General features: G+C 39.0%; 1 protein-coding gene and 1 pseudogene across 1 annotated transcript; both read right to left on the bottom strand.

Annotated features, from left to right (window-relative positions):
* Positions 1 to 2,430: 2,430 nt before the first annotated feature.
* Positions 2,431 to 24,716, bottom strand: ERAL1 (Era like 12S mitochondrial rRNA chaperone 1). The gene is made up of 11 exons (XM_063449973.1): positions 24,449 to 24,716; positions 22,004 to 22,171; positions 17,806 to 17,933; positions 17,379 to 17,456; positions 15,323 to 15,369; positions 11,501 to 11,562; positions 9,872 to 9,984; positions 8,167 to 8,532; positions 3,232 to 3,381; positions 2,654 to 2,734; positions 2,431 to 2,565 (listed from the first exon to the last, which is right to left on the bottom strand). Exons 1-11 carry the CDS (start codon positions 24,516 to 24,518, stop codon positions 2,443 to 2,445), a joined length of 1,386 nt encoding a protein of 461 aa, XP_063306043.1. The 5' UTR covers positions 24,519 to 24,716; the 3' UTR covers positions 2,431 to 2,442.
* On the bottom strand, positions 18,811 to 19,813 carry LOC134587801 (triosephosphate isomerase-like; annotated as a pseudogene).
* Positions 24,717 to 25,864: the final 1,148 nt, after the last annotated feature.

Below are 25,864 nucleotides of genomic sequence, written 5' to 3'. Positions count from 1 at the left end.
TAGTAACACAGAAATGTTGTTAGACTGTTACAGTGTACAATAAGCAATCATTTCTAGACAATTGTCTGTTAGATGTAATAGTTTTTTAATTTGCAGATGTCTTATAAATATTTCCAAATGGTCAAATACTAAGAATATATTGAATTATGGTCAGTTAGTCACATTAGCATGCTAGCTGGGTGCACTGTCCTGTATCAAGAGTTCAATTAAAAGTCAGTGTGGGCATGTTTGAGGAGCCTCTCTAAAGGCCGCAGCAATCATGTATTCCTGTCTGTGTTGAATTAAGGGGTTGGTTGGGCAGTGGTTCTGGTAAAATTGTGAGAAACTGCTTTCTGTTTTTAATTATTTTGATGAAGGTTTGAAGGTCATGAAGATAGATGTTTACTGACCATATAAAACAGCTAATATAAAAACACTGTTCTTCCCTAACAGCTGAGCCACGCCGATGATTGTGGAGTGTCGGTTAAACCGTTACCATTACTGAGTTTAGTAATGGTAAGGGTTCTACTGCTGCTCCTCTATTCACCTTGAAGATCTCCAGAAGAAACCAGAACAAAAATGATTGACTGCATGCAAAAAATGTTTTGTTTTTTCATTCCTTGTTAGCAGATATTAACTTAATAAACACTTGTATCCAATAAAAACTAATCTTATGAAGTTTGTGTGTTTTCGGTTTGTTTCCCCACGGACAACTGTATCTAAGCAACCAGGGTTGGAATTTTACATTTTGATATGTACACAAAGTGCCTAAAGCAGTGATTAGACATTTGGCTCTTCATCTGTTATAGAACCATAGTCTGTAATGCTTTTCCATAACCATTTGGATGGCTGAACATCAATGTAATAATGGACACAACAGCTGGGGTTTACACTCATCAGTGTGTTCACAACTAGCTTCCAAAATGTAGGCCAAACGGTGTATAAAAAAATAAAAATAAAATACAAATATATTATTTATAAATATTCCCACAGGAAGGGTTTTTCTAAACATTTTATATTTACTATATCTGCATTTTATTATGTAATTACATTTTTAACTCACTGTTTAGTCAATAGGTGGATGTGAATGTCTGGCATAAGTATAATGGGAGGTTTAGTTCTACATGGGGTTGCCATCTGTCTTGATTTCATCAGGACATTTCTGTAATAAAGAGGTATGTCCCAGATTCCAGATATTACTGCGGTCCCAAATAAAAGCACCCTTTAAAATGTATCTCCTGTCCAGCCAGGTATAAATGGATGCTCTCCTGTCCAGTATAAATAGATGCAGTGGTGTTTGTCTGCATTGTCAGACAGTATATCTCTTTTGCAAGGTCCCGAGAGAACGTGATATGATGTTATACCCTCCCATTTCTGTGAATCACAATGCTACCCTGGAGAGCACGTGACGTTCTAAAGCGGTCTGCCACCATACATCTTTAGAAAGGTAAGAAATATGGAAGGGTGACTGTAATAATTAAAATAAGGGGGTGGTAATGAGAGACAGCAATAGGATATGGCCTAAAGAGTTATGGGGACACAGAGTATGGATGTATTTAGTGTTAGAGACAATATTTTTAGTGGTAGGTATACAAGTCAGGGTAGTATTTAGGATTAGGCACCTATTTAGTGTTTAGGTAATGAGTGGATCTTGTAAGGGGTACTATTTTTAGAATTATATTTTAAAGTTAGAGTTATGGGTGACATTAAGGGTTACCAATATTATGTTTAGAGATCTGTTACATTTTGGAAGCAGGTGAGAGAGTAGGGGCTTCTCTGGGAATGGAGACAATGGATGGGTGGGGACTTGCTATCGAGGAGAATGAAATGCATATAGCGCTTTCCTGTCCCCTTACACACATTGTGCATGGTTGCATTACATAGTATAATCCCTCAGTCTGTCCCGGTTGCATCTCTCAAGCAGTGATATATGCCAACATTCTGGTTCTGCACAGTCTGCGTGGGTGGCAGATGTAGGATGTGAAGATGCTACAGGTTCTCACCACAATGGCACAAGTAAGCTAAAACTTCTTTGACACCCAAGTAGGGACTAACAAACAGGAAAGCTAACAGATTTTTGTACATTCTCATGAGGTTTTACGCTCATACACACTGCAAATCATAGCCAGCCTGATTAACAACTATAAACATTGAGTCACACTACATATCATATTGTGGAATTTTGTAATACTTTCAGTATTGTTGCCCATTAGTGCGAAGCTCTTTAATACACACCGAGTAATGCTTTTATTCAGGGAAAGGAACTGCAAAATTAAATAAATACTACCCGGAGTGTACAACCACTTTCTGTTTCAAAAAATAAGATGATACAAATCATATTCTGTTTTTGTTTTTTCCATTTTATTTCATTTTTTAAATTTAATGTTGCTCTTTCCATAGGAAGGACTGTATATAAAAAAAAAAAAAAAAACCCCCAAAAAACCACCGAAGTGCATTAAAATATCACTTTTTAAACTTGACTGAAAGCCGCAAGCGAACATCACAAAGGAATAAATCCATTAGATCTTTCCCAGCTTCTTGAGCAATTTTGCTAACCAGCTGTCCGCCACGTCCAATAAGGATTTTCTGAATGAAGAAAGCAGAACACATTTTATTTACATGACTTAGCCACCATCAGGACACACACAGCTCACAGGTGAGAGAAAGCACGTACCACATGGTTTTCTTTTTGTACAAGTAATGTCTGCATAATGACCAATTCCCCACAAGAACCTTCCTCCCATAAGTCTGTGACCTGGAAATACAAAATATTGGAAAAGGGATAAGCTGACAGATTTCAAATAAGATATGGGGGAGAAAACAGAAAAAAGGTCTTCAATGGAGGAATAAATAAATAAAAGAGAGAGAGAGAGAACAACAGAAGTAGAGAGTAACAAAGAAAGTACAAGTGACAGGTTGCACGAGTTGGTAAAATTATTAGCCAGTCAGTCGATGAATTGTTATGGTAAGGCCACCAATCGCACGCTAAAAAGGAAACCTTTAAGTTGTAGATAAAACATCAGAGTGTAGAGATAGATATGAACAAAAAAAAAAGTAAAGGGAGAAAAAGTGGCAAAATGCTATGTGAGGACAAACCCTATATACAAGACAAGGAATAAGGGTTGGTTAATTTGGAATAGGCTTGAATTATTTTAGATTATAAGAAGAGAAGCAGTAGAAGTGCAGCTTTGAGCAGTGTAAAATAATCTGTGATTATGCTGTAGCATGGTCATCCTAATAAGAGGGACTTACCTGGGTCACGTTATAGGGGACCTCCTGGGGAAGATACTCCAGTAACTTCTCTCGGATTATGTTGTTACAGATTTCCTGGGGTGATTGAGTGGTAACAACATCACTGTGATATTCCCATTCCCCAGGCTTGGCAAGAGTCAGCAGATATTTCTGTGGGAAAAAAAAAAAAAAAAAATACAGATTAAAAAAATAAAATAAAAAAGAAAATCAGCCTTGTTAAAGGGAATCTCCAGTGCCAGGAAAACAATCCGTTCTCCTGGCACTGGAGGTACCCTCTCCCTCCCACCGCCCAATCCCCGGTTACTGAAGGGGTAAAAAACCCCTTCAGTCACTTACCTGAGGCAGCGACGATGTCCCTCATCGCTGTCTTCTCCTCTGCGCCGCTCCTCCTCTGCATTGCGTCGGCCGGTGGTAGAGACTGATCCCGCCCACCGGCTGAGGAGACCTAATGCGCATTAGCGCTCCCCATGGGAAATCATTGAAAAATAATTTCAATGCTTTCCTATGGGGAAATGAGCGACACTGGAGGTCCTCACATAGCGTGATGACGTCCAGCGATGCTCTAGCACAGGTTTCCTGTGCTATGAAGGAGGAAGTGACCTCTAGTGGCTGTCTAGCAGACAGCCACTAGAGGTGGAGTTAACCCTGCAAGGTAATTATTGCAGTTTATAGAAAACTGCAATAATTACACTTGCAGGGTTAAGAGTAGTGGGAGTTGGCACCCAGACCACTGCAATGGACAGAAGTGATCTGGGTGCCTGGAGTGTCCCTTTAATGGAAAGGATATTAAAACAAACTTAAATCCTAAACAGTAAGATTAACATGAACAAAATACAGGGATATAATTTTTTAATATGTGGGATAACAACTTTTTGATCAGAGGAGATAACTGTCATTCAGGGTTCCAGAAACAGTGTTTTTCTAGTTTGTTGCAAAATTGGAAAGCGCTGCAAATATTTTTTTTTGCCTTCTTTTAGATTAACAGCAAAAACATGTGAAAAGGCTAAAAAGATGTATGTGCTCATTAAATTCAGCCTATTCTATGTATCGATCTAGTGACTCTCTAAAATAAACAGACATAGAATTTGGTCTGGTATGATCAAGAGTGGGCAAGCTATAAAAAGGGGATGGTAATTTCCAAATAACACCTTCAATTCAGGTGCTTTACTGACCCTTCTCTTATCTGCCTACAAATTATAAATCATGCTTTTATTGTGTTAAAAGAAAAACCAAAAGACTTGACACACCTATACGAAGCGAATTATAAACCCATGCTTCAACGGGCCCGTGAGGACCTGAAAAGATTGCAAACACTAGGGATACCATGGCTAGGCAGGGTAACCTCAATTAAAATGAATCTCTTGCCCAGATTCCTTTACATGTTTCAAACCCTGCCTATCCCCGTCCACAAACAAGATCTTAAAACACTCCAGAGGGAGGTGGATTCCTTTGTCTGGAACGGCCGAAAACCAAGGGTACAAAAGACCACGCTATATGTCCCCAGACAGGCAGGCGGCCTAGGACTCCCGAACTTCACACACTACCTAACAGCAACACGCTTGGCCCAAATACAACAATGGCATCTCCCACCAAGCAAAAAACAATGGGTAGACCTGGAGCACTTGATATTTGGTAGGGACCATCCGTCCCTATACATGTGGTTACCCAAAGCACAAAGACCATTGCCACCACCTACATCCCCCGCAATAAGTCCCTAGACTTATGGGACAAAAAGAAAGACAAATATGACCTGTCCTCTTACTTATCCCCGATCTGCCCAATCTGTAGAAACAAACTGTTCCCACCAGGACTAACCCCGGCACACTTCACAAGCTTTGATAACAAACATATGCAGACTACAACACCTATACGCAGCAGACGCAATCATTGCATACAATGACTTACCAGACAAAGATACACTAACCACATTTCACCACTTCAGATATATCCAAATCAGAAGTTTTGCCTCCACACCCATCATCAAACAGGCAGGCACAGCCCCCCTCACACGATTTGAACGAGATAGCATGGAACACCCAATGAGAAAGGGCCAAATCTCAGACCTCTATGTCACCATAGCAACACACCCTACCCAGGCGAAGCTCCCCTACATTAGGGCATGGGAAAAAGATCTAGGCACACTGGAAGACCCCACAGAATGGTCTGATATATGGGAAGCCATAGCCACCACTTCAATATGTGTCACCCATAAGGAACAAGCATATAAAATGCTGTTCCGATGGTACCTGACGCCACAAAGGCTAGCCGCTATAAAAGCAACTCACCCCAACCATGGCTGGAAAGGATGCGGAGAGATAGGCACCTTCCTCCATTGCTGGTGGTCATGCCCTAAATTGAAACCATTATGGCAAAGCATCATAGCCCTGATCACTAGACTATTCGAAAGGCCATGCCCCATGGATCCCTGGCTACTATTGCTATCCAAACCCATTGACGCCTACACAAGAAGGGAAAACAAACTTATCGCTAGAATAACACTCGCAGCCCGCAGCGCGATCGCAGAACAGTGGGCAACACCACACATAACTTCGCAAACCACCATCACACACAAGATACAAGATAGCGCAAACATGGACAGCCTCACAGCCCAAATACACGAGACAACCACACAATATCATAGGATCTGGGACCCATGGCTAAACGGAGACACTTCACTACCCTGGTAATAACATCCAATACAAGACATCCCCCACCAGGGACCTAACCCTCACAACACCGCACCAACAGAGACACACCCATGCTGCAGTACACCCGCAGCACCTATAGTATGCAACTAAGACCTGGGGCCACGGCCCAGAGGGGTGGGAGGGACCAGCCGATGCACCCCTACCTTATCCGACTCCAGATACACACTGACTTTTCATACCACTATCCAACAGTCGATAGGGCACCCCACTTCCCTTCTCCTTTTATTCTGTACCCCTCCCCAACCCTTAGACCCAGAACAACAAAAGACATGTACAGAGTAAGAATGTACAAGCAAACAATGTACAATGCAACCAAGAAAGAAATATCACACATCTGCTTAAAACGTATGACTGACACAAACGGCAAAAATATACCGAACAAAATCTGTACCATTAAGCATACTCCCCCATTTTCTTCTGTACCGCAACAAAAATTCAAAATAAAGAATTTCTATAAATAAAAAAAAATAAAAACCCAAAAAACACGAGGCAAGTATAAAACAGAGCAGTTTTGCAAAGTAAGTTTAGCCATATTAGAAAAAAAAGCACTTATGTCCACAATTTACATACCCAAACACCGTTTTATTTTAATGTAAAAGAGTCCTGTTTATGCAAACACCTTATTTCTTGTGTTGGGTAAAATAGCCATATAAATAAATAATGTAGAAATACAAAAAAATGGGACCGACAGGTAAACCGGTGCAGCTATATATCACCTAGGCTAGTGTCACCAGCAACCCTAATAGTAGCAAATAACGAACAAAAAAAAAAGGTAAAGCACACCCAGAGAGGTGTTATATTAACCAAACATGGTCTGCCATCAAAGTAGAATAAAATCGACAAAAACATACAAACATTTCATAGTGTAAAATGTATTAACAAAATAAAATGTTTCACAATTGAACTACTCACACTATAGAGAGCCAAGAGTCGGCTCTAGACTTTAAAGGCACAACACAATATATGGTCAGCCAGCTGGTTGGTAGGATACAGGAATTCCAGGTCCCTTAAAAAGCCTCCAATCAAGCCACAACGTTTAAAAGATAATTTATTAGCCAAACCTTTTGGGCAAGGATGTAAAAAACACATACATGAAAGCCTAAGACATGGTCCAAATAAAATTAACAAAAGCACAATGCTTTTTCGACCCTTAATAAGCAGGTCTTCTTCAGGAGTATAAATAAAAGAATGATTACTGAGAACTAGATTTCTAAAGAAAAGAGAAGAGTACTACTGGATGGTAAGGTTACGCTGCAGTATGTCTACTTAAAGGAGCCACTATAGGTATGATAAAACAAGGCTCAAAGAGATATAACCAAGCACAAATAAAACAAATAGAACACAAAACACTGGGTCACTAGCACAAGGTGCTTTAATCTTGAACCCAGGATCTTCAGGTAGCAAGGCCTGAAACCACTGGATACCCGGTGGTGATGTACAGACTATGACCTCATGTCCTTGAAATTTTGCAAGAAACACATTGATAAAACTTTGCCAAGCAACACTAGCACAAGTTGTATTGTGCCAACATGTTGTTCAGAGATAAACACAGCAGGCATCTTAAAGCTTGACAGTACAGCAAAAGGCTCCTAGTCGAAAACCAGAAATCTCTGCAGTGGGTACCGGAATAACCCTCATCTGTTCAAAGAAGGGAAGGGGGGGGTAATGGGGCTGGTGGCTGGTTCAGTGGCAGAAGCAAATATAGAGCAGGGAATTGGCCCCATCCACTGACTCGCATAAATGAGCAGGCCTAGTTCTCTTTTAAATGTAAGAAAACTCCTTCCCAATCAAGTGTACAGTAGCCCTGGGACTCCAAGGCGAGTATAACCGTGCAAAATTCTGTATTTGAGCCCTGAAATAGGAATCGTACAAAAAAAAAAAAAAAAATTCATAACGCTATGGGCCTTCATTACACCATAACCTTTACAAAAGCATCTTTTATGATTCGTTGAGTGTCGCTCTGACACCTTAGCCATCAATTAAGCTACATAAGCAGAGGCAGCCAATTGATATGCTGACAGTGCCATAATTTTAAATAGCTTCTATATTTAATAGAATTAGACAAAAATAATCAAAACGGATAAAATCTACTTTTACACTGAATTAGGGGAGTAGTTTTATAATAAAATACAATAAATCCCCCATTACAAATTCAATCCTATGCAGATAGCTGCTTTACAACGCACTTCGAAAAGTAAGCAAAGGAAAGCCAAATCACTACAAATACCTTCAGTGTCTCCACTTCTTCCCCATTAATAGCGGATAGCATGAAAACGTCTCTGAAATGAGGCCAGCCTTTCCTTTTCTTCAGTTCATTAATTATCTTTCTTCTTGCCGCATCAGATTCTTCATCAGCAAATTCATCCACATCTGGGGATAATTTAACAGATACTGGCTCATTCACAGTCACTCCTGGCTCTTCAATCTCAAACGGGGAAGTGTCTTGTCCCTGAGACGTGTGGCCTGTGTTATCACCATGGCCTGGCAAAGGTTTTACCAGAGGTTTTATCACTGCCTTTTTGTTATTTACAATCCCTTCAGTCAGTTGTTTTGTAATTTCAAGCAAAATGCCTTTCTGTTTCACCAGGTCTACCTACAGGAAAAAAAAAAAAAAAAAAAAAGAGCATTGCAAAAACAGATTAATCATTTAACAATTTGGCTAATCAATGTAAAAAATCTAAATACAAACAGACCTTTTTGCAAATATTTGTTAGGGCTGTTGCGTTAAACTGGTCCTATGCTTTTTTTATTTTCAGCTTTTTGTATAAATCACGCAAAACCAAAGGGGCGCTCCATGAACACACACGTTGGGGTTAATGTGTAGGCAAAGTGACCGTTATGCTGGTGCTTTTCCTCCTGGTTATTCTTTTATCAATAATTATAAACCAACTCTTTCTGCTCCCTAACTTCTATCCCACAGAGCCCCAACCCAAAGGTACTGCTAAATACAATGCCATGATTTAGGTTGCTTAGATAGCTGGGAGTTGTAGTTCATTTGCTAGCTTTCCAGAGCAGAAATCTAGCATGTAAAATAACTAGTAGAAACCTTTGTTGTGCGGATATAGTAAGCATCAGTCACTTCTTGATATGGTTATTGCAATGTGTAAATCCTACACAGCATGGAGTTGTGCAGAAAATTCTAATAAATCCCCCCCCCCTCCCTTTAATTATTGTTTTTGCATAATTTGTATTGTTATATTGAGAAAAAAAAATGCGCACACACACACACAAAAAAATAATTCTAAACAAACTTGAAAATTCTAAACCTGCATTACATATAAATAAATACAGAAATGTTTTAAAGTCAACAGTCTCCCTCTCACTCTGCCAGATATTAGTGCGTGCTTTGCAACTACTACAAATGCGTCAATCACCCACAGAATGCTTCTCATTAGGAAATACTAGACTGATGCACCCACGTCTGGAGTGAAAGCATTCACTTCTGCTTGAACAGGAAGCCTTCCTGATTATCAGCTTCATGAAACCTCATAAAATCCACTCCTGCAAATGCAGAGGTTCTCTTGAAAGGTCGACCTCCTGTTGGCACTAAAGCACTTCAGCAATCTGAAGTCAATTAAGGGGTCTGGAGTATACCATAAAAACTTACATCTCTGCTAAGAAGTGTCCCATTTTGGGGAACTCCTGGTGGCTTTGCTTGTATGGATTGTGAGAATATCAAACAATTACCTTATATTATGCTACAAGGTTAATTGAGTAGGCTTGCTTGTAGCATATCAACTACAAATGTTTGATATGATGTAAAATCAAATTCCGTGTACAATTTTAAAAAGAACACAATGAACTTTATTCAGTAAACTGGGAAATGCACTGCATTGACAAGGGAACTTCACGTTTTAGTCCAAAGTATTCTGACCTAGCATTTGAAATTTATTTTCACTCATCCACAATTCCTATTTAATGTCCACACTCACCTTGTTCATTACCAGTATGCTGGGGATCGTAGGATATTGAAACAGGCACTTCAACACTTCTGTATGGAGAGAATGCCTTGTCCACATATCTGAAGCGTCCACTAAAATCAACACTGAAGACAAAGACATTTTAAATTATTAAACCTTATAAACATATGACGTATGGCATAGTTTAAAAGATCTACAGTCGGTACAAAAAAAAAAATAAAAAAAAATTAAATAAAAATCATCAGCTAGGAGGGCAACTTGATTACTTCATATAATCCTACAGGAGCATGATTACTATGAATGCAAATCGCACATTTATGTTGCTGTACACAAACAAAAGAATTATTAATTTACTGATTAATGACCATAGTACAATTCTTCACTCCCAGCTTAGTACATACAAGGGCAGGAGAAATTTGACTCCTAAAACAATCTAGTCTATGGATGTGGACGGTTTCATTTTTATTTTACTTTAATTCAAACCAAAATTGAACAATAAATAAGAGAATACCGTAAACATTTTCTGACAATCATCTCATCACAGTGACTGTTGTGTGTGTATATGTATGGATGTGCATCTCTTAAATAAAACAGCCTGCAAGTCACAAAATGTCTGAGGCTACAGCAGCAATGCAGTGCTGGCAGGGGATTGAGATAGAGTTAAAAATTGGCGGATTCTCTGTAGACTGCAAAAAATTATTAGTAGGCCTTTCTGGATACGGGAGCATAAATTATTATACAGGTATTAAATGTATTTGGAGAACTAGTTACATATTGAAATGATGTCTTGTTATATACATTCCCCCTATGTTCATGAACTGGGTATTTAACCATTTTTACAGTGATAACATGTATATATTCTGAATGTACTAAAATATATATTTTTAATTTCTGTAGAAATACAGAAAGAAACAAAAAAAGTCTATAAATTAACTTTTATGTCTTATTTTTATGTTCATTGCTATTCGGCAATATTTAGAAAGGCATGTGATCTGTATTCATATTCGAAGCTGGCATTATACAAAGCTACCAATTATGGGCTCACCCAAGAATCAAAACAACACTAAAAAAAAAACAAAACAAAAAAAAAAAAACCTTCTCCAGGTTCAGTTATAAATATGAACTTTATTTGGGGAAAAATAATAAGATTGTATAGGTTTTTCCATAAGAGGAGGGGGCAAAAAAAACAAAAAAAAAACAAGTTTAATGTGTAAAATTGCACTTAATCATAATATTTACAACTAGAATGGCTGCTAGATACAGGCCAAACTGATCATTAAAATTATTACATTTAAATCAGACAAACTGTTAGAAACAAAACACGTAGTCTGCCTTTTATCTAGTGTACGACTTCTGATAATGTTCACAAACCTATTTCTTTAGCAACAATCTAAATTCAATATCACACAGCCTCAGCTTGTGTAGATAATTCTAAGTGTTCCAAATCATGCTATTAAAAAGCACTAACTTTCAACACACAGCAGCACACGGTCGTCGGTGCTATTTAAAATAATATTCTGTCTGTCCCCTAGGATATCGTTGTTTATGAGCTAATGTGTTTCTTAAGAGCTGATGTATTTAGAGAGTTCAGCTTCACGACGACCTTCTCATAACAAAGTGTAAATGGGATAATACGCTTACCTACGTCAGCCAATTTCATGCAGTCCCAAGGGTCTTTCTGTAGAGACTTCTCCAAATGATGTCTTAAAGAAAATGCAATACAAAATTAAGTGAAACGCACGGTGCTTAATATTTTAACAGTTTGTCACTTGAATACAGAAGAAATGAGACCTTGCACAAACAGCAAGTTAACTGGATATGAGAATGGACTTGAGGAGGATACCAGAAAATGATTGATATGAATTATACTGTGAGATGTATTCCCCCATTCAGTCTGACCAGATAAAAAATACAGATGAGAAAATGCTAAATATCATCCCACAGGCAAGTAAAGGATTTATGATTCATTTCTGTGTTTCTTCCTATTCCAATTTAACATAAAATTATGCAGAATTAGAATTATAGGTACGGTGTTAATTCTGGTGTAAAAAAAAAAAAAAAAATGAATCCCAGCTACAAAATATACAAAACTTGGACTATTGGTTAGATCTGAATGCAGTTGGGAAAGTAGTCTTGAGTAATAAGTTTTAAGACAAGACAAATGTCCCAAAACATTTATATGTACTAGGATACCAATTAAAAAAAAAAAAAAAAAAAAGCATGAAATTCACAAGCTCTTGTTTCTGCTGGAAGGAATGCTTAACTTAAAACGGAACATTTAGAAAGCAAAGAATTCACCTAGCAGGGTGGGTGGGGAAGAATGATATGTTGTAAACGTTACAATGAGCCAAGGAGTTTCAATATGAAGTCTCCTGCTGGAGTGGAAATACCTAAAATAGTGAGTTCTCAAGTCTAAGCGGTTCAAGGACCAGGGAAAAAAATGAAACTCAAGCTATGTAGTCCACCCAGTCGTCTACCCCTAAACTAGGGCAAGGAGGCACTTCACAAGTCACTGTGTGCCAGATGTTATATCTGAGACTTTCTGTTTGGGCATGAAACCACCAAGAACACAGTAGGGATTAGTCAGCATTCTAAAATGTAAGAAGAAGAAAAAAAAGAATTTAAAAAAACAAAACAAATATATATATATATATATATATATATATATATATATATATATATATATATATATATATATATATATATACATATATACACACATACATACATACATACATATACATATAAATAAAGAGATGCACTCCAAGGACTTGATAGATGAAAAAGGGGTAGTTTATTCCAATAGGTACAGCATTTAAAAAATAGCCGACGTTTCGACCCGTTCGGATCTTTCTCAAGGTCTTTGAGAAAGACCCGAACGGGTCGAAACGTCGGCTGTTTTTTAAATGCTATACCTATTGGAATAAACTACCCCTTTTTCATCTATCAAGTCCTTGGAGTGCATCTCTATTTCTGTTTATATATTTTCAACGTGGGATTGCACCCAGGCTAAATTGAACTATACACATGAAATGGTGAGTGCCAAGAAACATTGTTTGAAAATTATATATATATATTTATTTTTTTATAAAGGTAACTGGAAGGCCGGGTCCCTCCCTTCCTTATAAATAAAAAATATGAATGCCTATTAAGCTAGAGCTCTCAACCGAGGCTTCACACTCGTACATGAGGAACCTTGTCAGTGTTACAACAGAACTGATTTCCAACCCAGCTCTTTATTCAGAATCTAAAGCTCCAATTGACTTTCCAATGTCAGATTTTCAATACAACCTATATACCTATTCTTTTCACAACAAAACAAAAACAATGACCCATCATCCATCTATGGACTCACGTCGCAGAAGATTTGCAGAATGGTTTATTCTGTACCATTTTGTTTTATACTGAAAAATAAGTACAAAAAAGGGTGTCAAAAATGTAAAAAAAAAATTAAAATAAATCAAATATGCCTTCAGCATCACAGGTGGAGGTAGTGTACCCTCTTGGGAATAAAGGAGGACACGGAAAAACAATTATAATAAGAAAAGAAAAAAAACTTTGTAAAATCCAGATTGAGTTCTGCACTAAATTTCTCATAATGTAATCCAGAGAATGTAACAGGGCCTGTGACATTGTGGTTCTAAGCAGAAATATAATTTGCAAGATCTCATTAGCTAAAATTGGTGCATTAAGATCTGTTAAGTTGGATAGGGAATGTAATGAAAGGAATCTTCCTTTTAATACATTGTCTACATAATGCAGTTAAAAAAAAAAAATGAGGACATTTCCAGCCTGGTTCTCCCTTTAAATAGCTACAGACTACTTAGCATTTTACCACACTCTACAGTGAGCCCAGCTGCTGCCTGCTCAAAGTTTAGGAATTCAGTGTGTTTATTGACAATGATTTGCATTTGTAATTTGCAAATTGAGGAGACAGAAATGAAAGTTTTACATGACAGGTAAAGGCTTTGCAATAAAGAAAAAAAAACTCAAGTTCTACATCATAAAAATGTATTTAGTGTTGTAATAAAGCAGCAGCAAGGCTAAGTGAAGCGAGATACATAACATATTAAATGGGGCACAAAGCACCATAACAACAATGTTGCATCACAGAGTAAAAAGAGATTCTTGATTGGCCAAATGTTTTCCTGATGTGAGAGGTGTTTTTCCAGCTGCAGCACTTGCACGGCTTTGGGAAGTTTTGTTTTCTTGCATAATTTCTCTTAAAGCATTATCTACATAAGAAATCCTGCAAATTGTGTCCTTTTAGTACATACTGGCTCGGTCATGAAAATCAATCATCACAATGACAGCAGGAACAAAATGCATTTAGTCACGCTTTACTCCAATAACTGATATTCTAACAACTTCTTAGATCCTTTAGCATGAGTGTCAGGCACCAGTGCAGTTTGTTATCTGGGCACTATTTGATGATGAAGATGCAGACTTTCATTCTGACTATGAGTGAGGCAACCGAGCCAACAGGAGCCATATATAAATAGCCAATTTATAGAAATGCAACATCCACCGTTGGTTTTAGCCACTTTAATTTAACGACAGTATTGCTTCTCCCCTCCCCCCCCCCACCTTCTTTAATAGATAATCCTAATATTTGCAACTTCAGTTTCACTACATTTTACAACTCGTAGCAGTTTCAGAGCATAGATAAAATGGTAAATAACCGCTTAAGGACCAATGCATGCCATACACAAACTATGACATAGAAGGGTATATATACAAAGGTGACAGAATGCTTACATGTCAGCACCTTGAAAGAGAGGAGGAAGGTGTATCTGAACCTCATTCTCCTTAGTGCATCCATCTCCTTCTTGGTCTTCAGATACTAGAGGCTTCATCTGCCAAGAATTGTGCCACTATTGCATTCTCACGCATGCAGGAAAGTATAAAATGGGTTTCTAAGGAAGATCTAGTGAGGCAGAAGGATCTTCCATACATGATCGTGTGCATGCGCAATGTCATATGCAAGATGCGAGAGAAGCTCCACCCATTGCTATACACTGACAAAAATTCCAACAATCTGTGAGGTAGATTTAGCAAACACTTTTCTGACTTATTTTCAATCTGACATATTTTGTTAATCCATTGCTTCGTTTGTCTGCCATAAAAATCATGGAAAATGTTTTACCATTATAAATTTGGTGATCTTCTGAAATGTAAATTTCTGCAAAAACGGCCAAATTTATTGTATTTAAAAAAAAAAAAAAAAAAAAAAAAAAAATACAATCTAAATAATAACTGTGCTTAACTGACACCCTCAATGAGTTCTAGCTTTGAGAAAAATGCAAAAAGTGACAGCGCCAAAGAATTTATACATAGAATTTCCATATCCTAAAATATCAAGGGGTAGCATAAGTATAAGGCACCTGTTTCTCCAGGTTACGATATAAAATAGTGTCTTGCCAAACAGAGACAAATTACCAGTAGACCACAAACAGACTTTACCTTTTAACTTTCGTGTTGTTGACCATACCAGGAGTATCCAAGAGAATCTGGAGATAGAAAACCAGACAGCAAAGTATTAAAATGACCACTGCTTATTAACAGGTCTCGGCAGGGGCACTGCTAGTCTGACTGGGTAAAATAAGGCTTTAGTCCAAAAATATATATGCACCATAAGCCAGTCCAATCTCTACCCATTAATATAAATAAATGTATAAATTATCTCTAGCATGTAAGCTCATTTGAGCAGGCCCTCAACCCATCTGTTCCTGTGCGTCCAACTCATCTTGTTACAAATACTTGTCGGTTGGTCCATCCATTGTACAGCGCTACGGAATTTTTTTGGCGCTTTATAAATATTACATATCAAACAAAGATGCGCACACACGGTTACACATAAATAAACAATATTAAAGATGAAAATGCATACACTGTTACATATATTCACAGATACACAAACTCTTACACACATACACTCACACAATGGTTCAGTGTATTTCTTTGCACCTTCATCAGATACAGACAGTGTGGTTTCTCTCAAGAGCAACAGTGTTCAGAACATTGCTGTTGTAACAGGCAACACGCTGAACAGGCAGAGCCCAAATGACAGTAGTCTACTCCATGCCCCAATCCTGCCCAATTTTTTCAGTTCTTAGTTTTAACATTGCATTTTTAAAATTGCGTTTATCACATCAATTTTGAATCATATATTCACAATGCTCATACAACAGATTATTTGAATACACTTTAGCTTATTTAGCACTAGCACGATTTAATTTGGCTCCCACGTTTGCATTAGTGTAGGATCCACCAATATTGGGGTACTGTGAAATAGTGGTGTGCTTAATACAATATGTCAATATGGTACAACTTAATCCCCATATTTGTTTGCCGAGATAGGTATTTTTAAATAGCCTTATAAAATGTAAACATTTATTTTTATGTGTCTGCTGCTCCTTAATCTGTATTATGAGGAGACTTGGGATAAACAGTAAAGAATGTCAAAATTTAGACCCAGGGTTCCCGTGGGGTCAATCACCCCCCCCCACTGACGCACCTAGGTCTAGGAGGCATGTATCATAAATCAATTCACAAAGCACCACTTTGTTATTTATGAGTGAATTACAACCCTTCAACCATATTGCTGTAGTTGTAATTATACAGATACTGTGAGATATGAATAAGGAAAATTGAGTGCTATACCATTTTTTTAAATTTTTGAAGAGGTAAAAAAAAAAAAATCCATAAAAAGCATTTCAGATACAAGTAAATTCAAAATCTACACGGACATGAAAAAGATTTTACAACCGGTTTTACACATAAGGTGTTTAACATAACCATTTTATACTCTATGTCCTAGTTCCTCATTGGGCGGCTTGCGTGCCGTATGTGGCTCACAAAGCCTTCACTGGCAGCTCACAAAAAGCTGCATTAGCACACAGCACCCATCTCCCAGTTTGGCATTGCCCCATACTGTAGCACATCCAAGCGATACAGAGACTGAGAGGGTTACGGTTTTCCATCCCCTCTGCACGGTCTGTCAGTCTGGCGCACTCAGTCTGCAGTATGAGTGGAGGGGGAGAGAACTGACCATATACTTCCCTCTGCAGGCTGAACATGCTGTGTGGACAGACCGGTATCTGTATCACCCTGGATGTGTACAACGAGTATAAATAAGGGAGATGGAGCTAGGTGCACACAAAAGGGGTGGTCAGACAAATATCACATCAATGATTTACACAATAAATTTTGTGAACAATATGGTGGAGGAATGAAACACAAGGAAGGTTTATGCAGGGAACAAAGATTTAAGGCGGGTTTGGGGATACCAAGGGACAGTGCAGGATATACTACAGGGATTTGCAGTAAAGGTTAATCTCCTATTGACTGTCTCTTGCCACTGTGGCTCATTTAGGAAAACAAACAAAAACAATAAAACAAACCGTGATGAACACTGTCATTGATTGTAAAATCTGATACACTTGACCAGTTTAAAGATCAAGGCATTAACAACAAAATGGCAAAAACTGCACAGTCACAGAGAGAAAAACGAACCCACCAATTGTGTTTCTCCATCTGTTAAAACACCCTGACCTTGGCAACGTGTGGTGTGCACTTTCTTGGATACAGGAAAAACCTGGGGGGAAAAAATAAATACAGGCATGAAATATTCTGTAAGGCAGGATATCTGGGAGTTCTCATCGGCCATTGTTAAGAAAATCTCTCCCACCTACAAACTAAGCCACCTGACTGCAGTAGATTACTGAACTTTCTGATCTTGAACATTGGTTCTCCTACAATTCTACTGTGCAGTTTTATTTAGGTATGAATGTTTCTTCAGAAAATGTAAATAAAATCACACACAATGTTGACACAAAGGCACACAGACTTTTTGACCTATAACCACTATAATGAGTGCCTTCTTACTGTAAGTGCATAGCATTGGAAATTTAAGGAAGGTTACAAGGTTGATGATAGTTTGTTACCTTTCTACCCAGTAGTTTGTTGGATAAAGTAGATTTTCCTGCATTTGGAGCTCCTAAAATCACAACTCTCAAGACCTTTGGGTTCTCTGGTTGGTCCGGTTTATGCAGTAACAAGCTGTCATTTTCACCTGCAGGGCGAGCAGAAAAGGATATGTAAAGAAACACATTTACTTGACACAAGACAGTATAAAAATTGAACCAGAAGCATATTAGACCCTTGTTAAGGTTTAAGAGAGAATGCAGTATAAATCTTGCCCTTGAAATGGTTAAAAAGAGGACAGTAGCTGAACTGCCTCCAAATTTAAGAAAGGAATTTTATTGTTGGGTCATGTTTCCAGTCTCTGAATTAGGCACTAATATTAACAAATTATGCTGGTGATGTACAAATACATTGGTAAATTAGAATATTAGTGAGCAGTTAACGATGTTGAAGATTTAATCAGACTATGCCAATCCTTTTTAATTCGATCTGAATTGAAAGCAGTTTCACCAATCTGAAAATGGTAAAATTGTGATAAGAAGAATTACTCTGACCTTAAGGGGCCTAAAGTTGAGTTGATGGAGCCCGTCAGCGTCTCTCAATATCCAAAGCTTCAATGAGGCAGCTACCTCTCCCACACAGTTTTCTGAATGGGGAGTTAATGATAGGCTGAGTGTCAGCTGATCCTCTCAGCCTATTCCCGGCACCTAGTCCAAGTATTCCTCACTGAAAACATCACAAGGAGAGGGGAAGAGCTGTATACTCAACTCAACTAAGTTTCTGATGATTCCATGAAGAGAACACGCCGGGTACCTCTCATCTCTATTAAGTTGTTATGATGCATGGAGGTCCTGGTCGATGTTTTATCTTAAGGGGTTTAACCCCTTAAGATAAAACATCGACCAGGACCTCAAGGCACCATAACAACTTAATAGAGATGAGAGATACCTGGCGTGTTCTCTCAACGGAATCATCAGAAACTTGGTAAGTTCAATACACTTTTCTGACAACTAATGCCAGAAATATTTAACTTGATTTTATATTTTACAGTAACATTGATTCCCCCACACAATACCCAGGACAAATTGAGCTACAGACACAGTGAGTATGTTTTCGTTCTATGGAAGGGTTTGTTAACGCTAGTCCACTGCTAGACACCAGATGGAGGTACACCAAGAGAAGAAACCGATGTGTACCTGCAGCTCGAAGGACCAACGTTTATCACCCCTGCCCAAAGCAGTTCAGGAGAGAAGGGAAAGGGGACACTGCCATTGAACACAGTTGATGCTTGGCATTTATGAGGTCAATAAACTCTGCCTTCAGTGAAGCTCCTCCGACCAGGAATCCATCGATATCAGACTGTGATGCCAGCTCTTTGCAAGTGCCACCAGTGACAGAACCTCCATAGATGATTCTGATTTTGCAACATCTTCGGAAACATTGGTTTTTAGCCACTCACGGAGCTTGATATGCACCTCCTGGGCTTGCTGGGGTGTGGCAGTTTTGCCAGTGCCAATGGCCCAGACTGGCTCATATGCAAGAACCACCTTGCTCCAGTCCTTCATGTTATCTGCAATGGCTTTTCTCTGCTCATAAACCACTTTCTCTGTGATCCCAGCCTCAAGTTGGTCCAACTTTTCCCCGATACAGGCAATTAAACCAGTGCCTTCTGACAGCAGATGTGCTACTTTCTGGCCAATCAGCTCATTGGACTCGCCAAATACATGCCACCTCTCAGAGTGCCCAAGAATCACCCAGGTGGCCCCAACATCTTTAAATCACAGCTGGGCTGATCTCTCCAGTGAAAGCACCTTTGGCGACTTTGTAACAGTTCTGTGCAGAAAACCAAATTTTCCATCAAGCTTCTTACCTGCACAGTCCAGGTAGATAAAAAGTGCGCCACAGACCACCTTTGTGTCATCATGGATTTTGGCGTTATTTAGGATGGTGATGAGCTCCCCCAGGCACTTCTTGCCTCCATTCAGCGTACAGTTTCCCCCCCACAAAGAATTTCCTGCTTGGAGACATGATTCCAGGTGGCCGTGCAAAGTCCAGAAATATTTGTAAGTGCATTTGTAACGCACAAGCAGAATGAACATGACAAAAACCTCCCATGAACTGCAGACGTGTGCAAGCAGTGCTAAGTACAGATTCTTAGTTAACCAATCAGACTAATTAAAGGACAAACTAGCATTGTAACTACAACAGAACAAATACACATGTGAACAACACCTGAAATGTAAAACTACCTTAAAGTAAGGCACATACACTGCACTGTTCATATGGAATATAATAGGATAATTATGCACCTGTCATTATGAATGTATTCAGCTTCAACCTCTGCTGCTATAGAAAATCCTGCCACCATGCTAGTTTATTTACATTAACCTCAAGTTATCAGCTTCTGAAGCTCAACATTGTGAAATTACCCAGTATTTTATTCCTCGTTCCAATTCAATAAATTATGTGAAAATTGTGGACTGTGATCACTTTGAAAACGATCTCATGATTCTAATTGACAGTCCGAAAATGTTACTGACAGGGGGTTGCAATATACCCCGTTGTTCTCAATGCAGTGTGCATTTTCTGCGACTGAACTATAAGCATTACGGGAGTGCATAAATTTACATTCAGCCTAATTCATAAAGACATAAAAAGTAAAATTAGAATTTATTTGCTTTCACAAATTCCACAAACCATAATACTTTAGTTTCTGATCGACATCCTGGAACATCAAATCACAAGCAATGTTGGCATGGAAGCGATGAAAATACTTTCTCCAGTTTGCAAACACATTAAAATTAGGTTCCATGCCTACATAGAGCTTCTCCTCACCCTTCGAGACGTTGTCCTTAATGATACCGCTCTTTCCTGGTTCTCCCCTTCCACTCTGAGAGCTCATTCAGTGTTTTCTTCTTTGGTCACTTGTCCCCTTCTGTACCTCTCTCGGTTGGAGATCCTCAAGGTTCTGTACTGGGACTTCTTTTCTCAATTTATACTGCCTCTATTAGTGAGCTTATATCACCCTATGGCTCTCAATTATCACCTGTATGCTGATGATAGTCAGATCTACCATTTCTCACCTGATCTTTCTTCCAGTCTGCTCGACCATGTCACTGAATACCTATTCTCTGTCTCTGACTGGATGGTTTCACATTCACCCCTTTTGTCACCCAGGAGGCCACAAAAATGCTTGTCCATGCACTCGTGGTTTCCCACTGCGATTATTGTAACTCTCTGCACATTGATCTGAAGAGTGCCCAGATTGTCTCTCTACAGTCCGTTATGCATGCCACTCCTAGACTCATCTACCTTACGTCTTGCAACTCTCAAACTCACCCCCCTCTGTCCGAGTCTGCACTGGCTTCCTGATTCATTTAGGATTTAGTTAAACGTTCTCGACCATACCCACAAGACTAAAGAAATGTGCCCCTATTAATATTTCCTCCCTTGTAAGCAGATATGTTCTAGCCCAGCCTCTTACTGTGGGATTCTTATATCCACACCCCCAGACACCTCACCTGCAAGACTTTTTCAGGGCTGCCTTCTCTTTATGAATTCCCTCCCGTGCCACATTAGACTCTCTCAATATCTATAGTCCATCAAAAAATCCTTAAAATGTACAGGCTTGCTGGGCAGGGCCTTCTTCAACTACAACTACAACTTTGTGATATATTAAGTAACTGTTCAATAAGGGAAGGTGACCCTTACAGTTACACTTACTGCATGCAGGAACTCCTGAAATCGCATGAAATGGAAAATCAAATAAATGCTCCAAGTGCCCTGTCATACCCCCAATGTAACTGGTCAAACTGTTTGCTAATGGTTTGACTTCTTACCAAGAGTCCACAAAACCTCAGTGCAGGAAGTGCTCAACCAGTAAACTGGCCATTCTCTGCAGGGCTTAGCTAAGGAGAGACAACAGAAGCTTCAAGCAGGAGCAGAAGGAAGTGACTGAACCTCAGATAACAATTCAGACCCAATAGTTACGGTACATGATGTATTTCTTTAATAGAATAAATATTTTTAGAAACTTAACGCGCGTTCACTGGTATAGGAAAGACTAGAGCAATTGATAAACCTTTTTGTACACATACCTTCTCTTTAAATTTCTGTCTAGCGCTGGATGGTCTCTTTTACAGTCTAGATTACTCTCCCCCCAAACAACAAAGAAAAACCTTACTTGGCATCTCTTCAATATTGCATAGAGTCACTTACCTTTATCAAATGGTACAGGCACTGTATATTTTTGGATCAAATGTTCATTGGGAGTTTGCTCTGGGTTCACACCTAGCAACTGCCCGATCGCAGAGTCCTTCCCATTAAAACGTGTAACACAAACATTGACCAACTGAAGTGATCTCTTCTTTAAAAGAGTGTTAATAACTGCAAAAGATTAGTTTCATTTTGTTAATCATAAATTATACAGTGAATGGGTGAGGCAGATTTAGATCATCAGAAGTACATAGAAATCATGAAATTTCTCAGAAATGACAAAACCCCTTTGCATGAGTAACCAACCACCCCTCAAAAAAAAAATTTAAAAAAAGTTAAAATAAATGTTCAGTATTACTTTATTTTTTTTCAACTTGTTGGAATTGAGGGAACTATTCGTATTGTTAACCACTTCATCAAAGATCCTGAATTCTTTGGAAGAATGCAAATGTTTCCAGAATTTGTTTTGTTTGTTTTTTTGCTTGCTCCTTTCACAGGCCCAGCATCATTGTCTGGGTTATTTACAACTGGAAAAATTCTCAAATAATTTTGCATGTATTCATTTTGGCTACTTCGGAAGAAAAAAAATACTTAGAACCGATGTTTATTTACCGACAATTGCCAAATTTGTGAATAGCTCCATCACAATATTTATTTCGTTTACACAATTAATCAATGATACACTTGAAGTTATTTGCTTAACCACACCCTCCCAGAAACGTATTCTAAGTTTTGGTGGGTGTAACCTAATTATATCCTAAATGTATGCCTCATTTTATAGAGTAAGCAGCAAATAAACTTAAAAGAATACTATTGTGTCAGGAACACAAACATGTTTTCCTTATCCTATAGTGTTAAAACCACCATTTAGGTGGCTTGCCCTCCCCCTTAAAAAGGTAAGAAAATTTACCTTATTTCCCGTGCCGCGAGGATCCACCGGCACTAGCCACATCCCACGACATCATCAGAACTGATTTTTGGGAAGCATTGGATTGGCTGAGATCATCAAGGAGGTGGGGTGAGGGCAAGGCCAACACCAGCTTGGCCAATCAGCATCTCCTCATAAAGATGCACTGATTAAATGCATCCCTACGAGCAAAGTTAAGTGTTTCAATGAAGAGGGTGGAGACACTGAATGGCAGTGCTGCAAAGTGAGCAGCACTGCCCCAGGAAGCATCTCTAGTGGTCGACTGAGGAGTGGCCACTGGAGGGGTCCCCTAGGCTGTAATGTAAACACTGCCTTTTCTCTGAAAAGGCATTGTTTACAGAAAAAAGCCTGCGGGTACGGACTATAGACACCAGAACATTTACATTATGCTGTAGTTGTTCTGGTGACTATAGTGTTCCTTTAAATTGGAACTCTAATGTAAAAAATACAAACATGTATTTCTAATGTTGGAGTATTTCCTACTGATTTAGAACCCCCTGTAAGCATTAAATAAAGCAGTTTTACTCACCTTCCATCACTTGCAGCACCAACCTTGCGGCGAATGCTGCTTCGCTCCTTCTGAAATTATAGCAAACCAATGCTTTTCCAGAGAGAAGCACTGGGGTGCCTACTGCTTGTAAGAGCAATTGCTGCTCTCTGCTAATTAGCACTTCCGCACAAAGATGCAATGTACCAAATCATCTCTATGGGAAATGAAAGTGCTTAAAAAAAATTGTAGGAATATAATAGGAAGCACCTCTAGTGGCTTGTCTCAGTGACAATGTAAACATTGCCGGCGCCGCACAGAAAATGCAGTGTTTACACATGGGGAACAGTCTCTCTGCACCAAAACCACTAAAAGTTAAAGTGGATATGGTGCTTAACCCCTTAAGGACCAAACATCTGGAATAAAAGGGAATCATGACATGTCACACATGTCATGTGTCCTTAAGGGGTTAAAGTATACCTTTGAACTATATTCTCAAGTATCTGCCACCTTTAGATGGGTAGGGTGGCTTTGGAACATCGTTCAGATAATGCACATAGCTTCCAACAATTATTAGTTTACAAGTGTCATATTTCTATTCTACACTGCTAGTCACAGAACTGTGACAAAAAATAAAAAATTAAACAAGGTTGTTCACAAAAAGTGAGCATTTTATAGTGAATTTCACATTTACAGTTAAAATAAACGAACTGGGAAAAACAAACCTCCAAGTCTGCTAGCTTTCACTTCAGCTACACTGGCCTCAAATTTTTAATTTACTTGGAATTCACACTTTAGTAAATACACCGGAAATAATAAATACATGGATACTCTTTCTGCTACACATGTGCTAATAATCCATCCCCTGTCAGATGGCAGGTATTTACCTGTAGCATCTGAATGTTCCATAACTCTGGACAGCACTTTTCATGTGCAGACCATCAGCATGAATTAGTAGTCACCATAGAGGAACCACAAGTCAAACATAGGCTACAGCACAAGGGATACATTTACCCAGCATTGACACACTCACCAGGCCTCTGTTGCTGACCCAGGACCCGGACAGAACCGGCTCGGAGAGCCCCGGCCACAGCACCCCACATAATGCGTACAGCGCTTAGTTCATGCCTTCACTCAAGGACGTCGCCATCTTGGACAGGAACCGTTTACACGTGACTTGCTGCTTCTCCCAAACACATCAAAACTGCGAGAGCGCTACACACCCAGCGCGTCGGCCAGAACGTGTGTGCAAGAACGCTAACGACAGCCAATCAGATGTTGCCGTTCCCTAGAATTGCCTGGTCAGGGATCACCGGCTTTGATCTCTTTTGTGTAGAACTCGCTTGTCTAGCAGTCAAAGCACATCACGATGCACAGTTATCCTATTTATATGACAGGGGCAAAGCCCCTTCCCATGAGCAAGTCAGAAAATTAAAATGATTTGCTACTGCTTCCTTTACTGCCTTTTACATTTTGTCAGTAAAAATAAATAAATATATTTTTTAAAAAATCATGAAAATGTATTTTGGGTATCCCAAATAAAGCCAGGCACAATACCTATTTTATACTTGTTAACAGAGAATTCAAGGTGAATTTCAAATTTAAGGTCAAAATAGCCAAACTGGAAAAAATATATATATTTTCAGTTCAGCTACCCTGGCTTTAAATTTGAGATTTAATTTGAATAATTTTCAGTTTAGTATCTAACTGTTTTACGCTAATATGCCACCAATGTTCAAAATAGTGATGGATATTTAGTGTATAATCATACATAATATGATGTCACGAGGATGCGATAAATATAAACCTTTACTTGGCACGTGTTCTATTCTGTTTATGAACATCTTGAGTTATAGTATGCACCAGTTAGGGCTTCAGTAGTTTATTATAAACCAGTGTAAAGCGAAAGTTAATTATAACGCCGCAATAGCCACAATCTCTAGAGAACCCAGGTCAGATTTGTTTGGAAAAGATCCAGAACCAGAGTAGCTACTGAGATACCCACTCCCCCCAAGCAACAGGGAGGCCTAGGCCTTCCAGATGTCAGACTGTAGTACAAGGCTGCGATAGTGGCCCCTGTCGTGACATTACACTCATCAAGGGAGAGACCGCAGTGGGCAGACATAGAGGCACACTGTGCTGGAAAACAGAGCCTTAAACAGATATTTTGGGTCCCAAGAAATCATTGGTCATTAGCCCAATCCACCGTCCCAACCACGACTCTAACTTTCAAAATGTGGAACAAGATGAGGAGTTCCCCGTGCATGGTCGGGCCAACACCCCTTGCCACGCCGATTCAGAGTGTGGGGATTTTTGTCCCAACACTGGACCACAAACAATGGCCCGCACACGGTTAAACTCACCTGTGTCAGTTGATTAAAAATAACAAAATACTACATTTTCCAGCCCTACAGACGCAATTTAATCTTCCACACAAACTATTACTCGC

Source organism: Pelobates fuscus, chromosome 1 (genome assembly GCF_036172605.1).
Source record: "Pelobates fuscus isolate aPelFus1 chromosome 1, aPelFus1.pri, whole genome shotgun sequence".
Taxonomy (NCBI): domain Eukaryota; kingdom Metazoa; phylum Chordata; class Amphibia; order Anura; family Pelobatidae; genus Pelobates; species Pelobates fuscus.
This window is presented reverse-complemented; position numbering and strand designations above follow the sequence as displayed.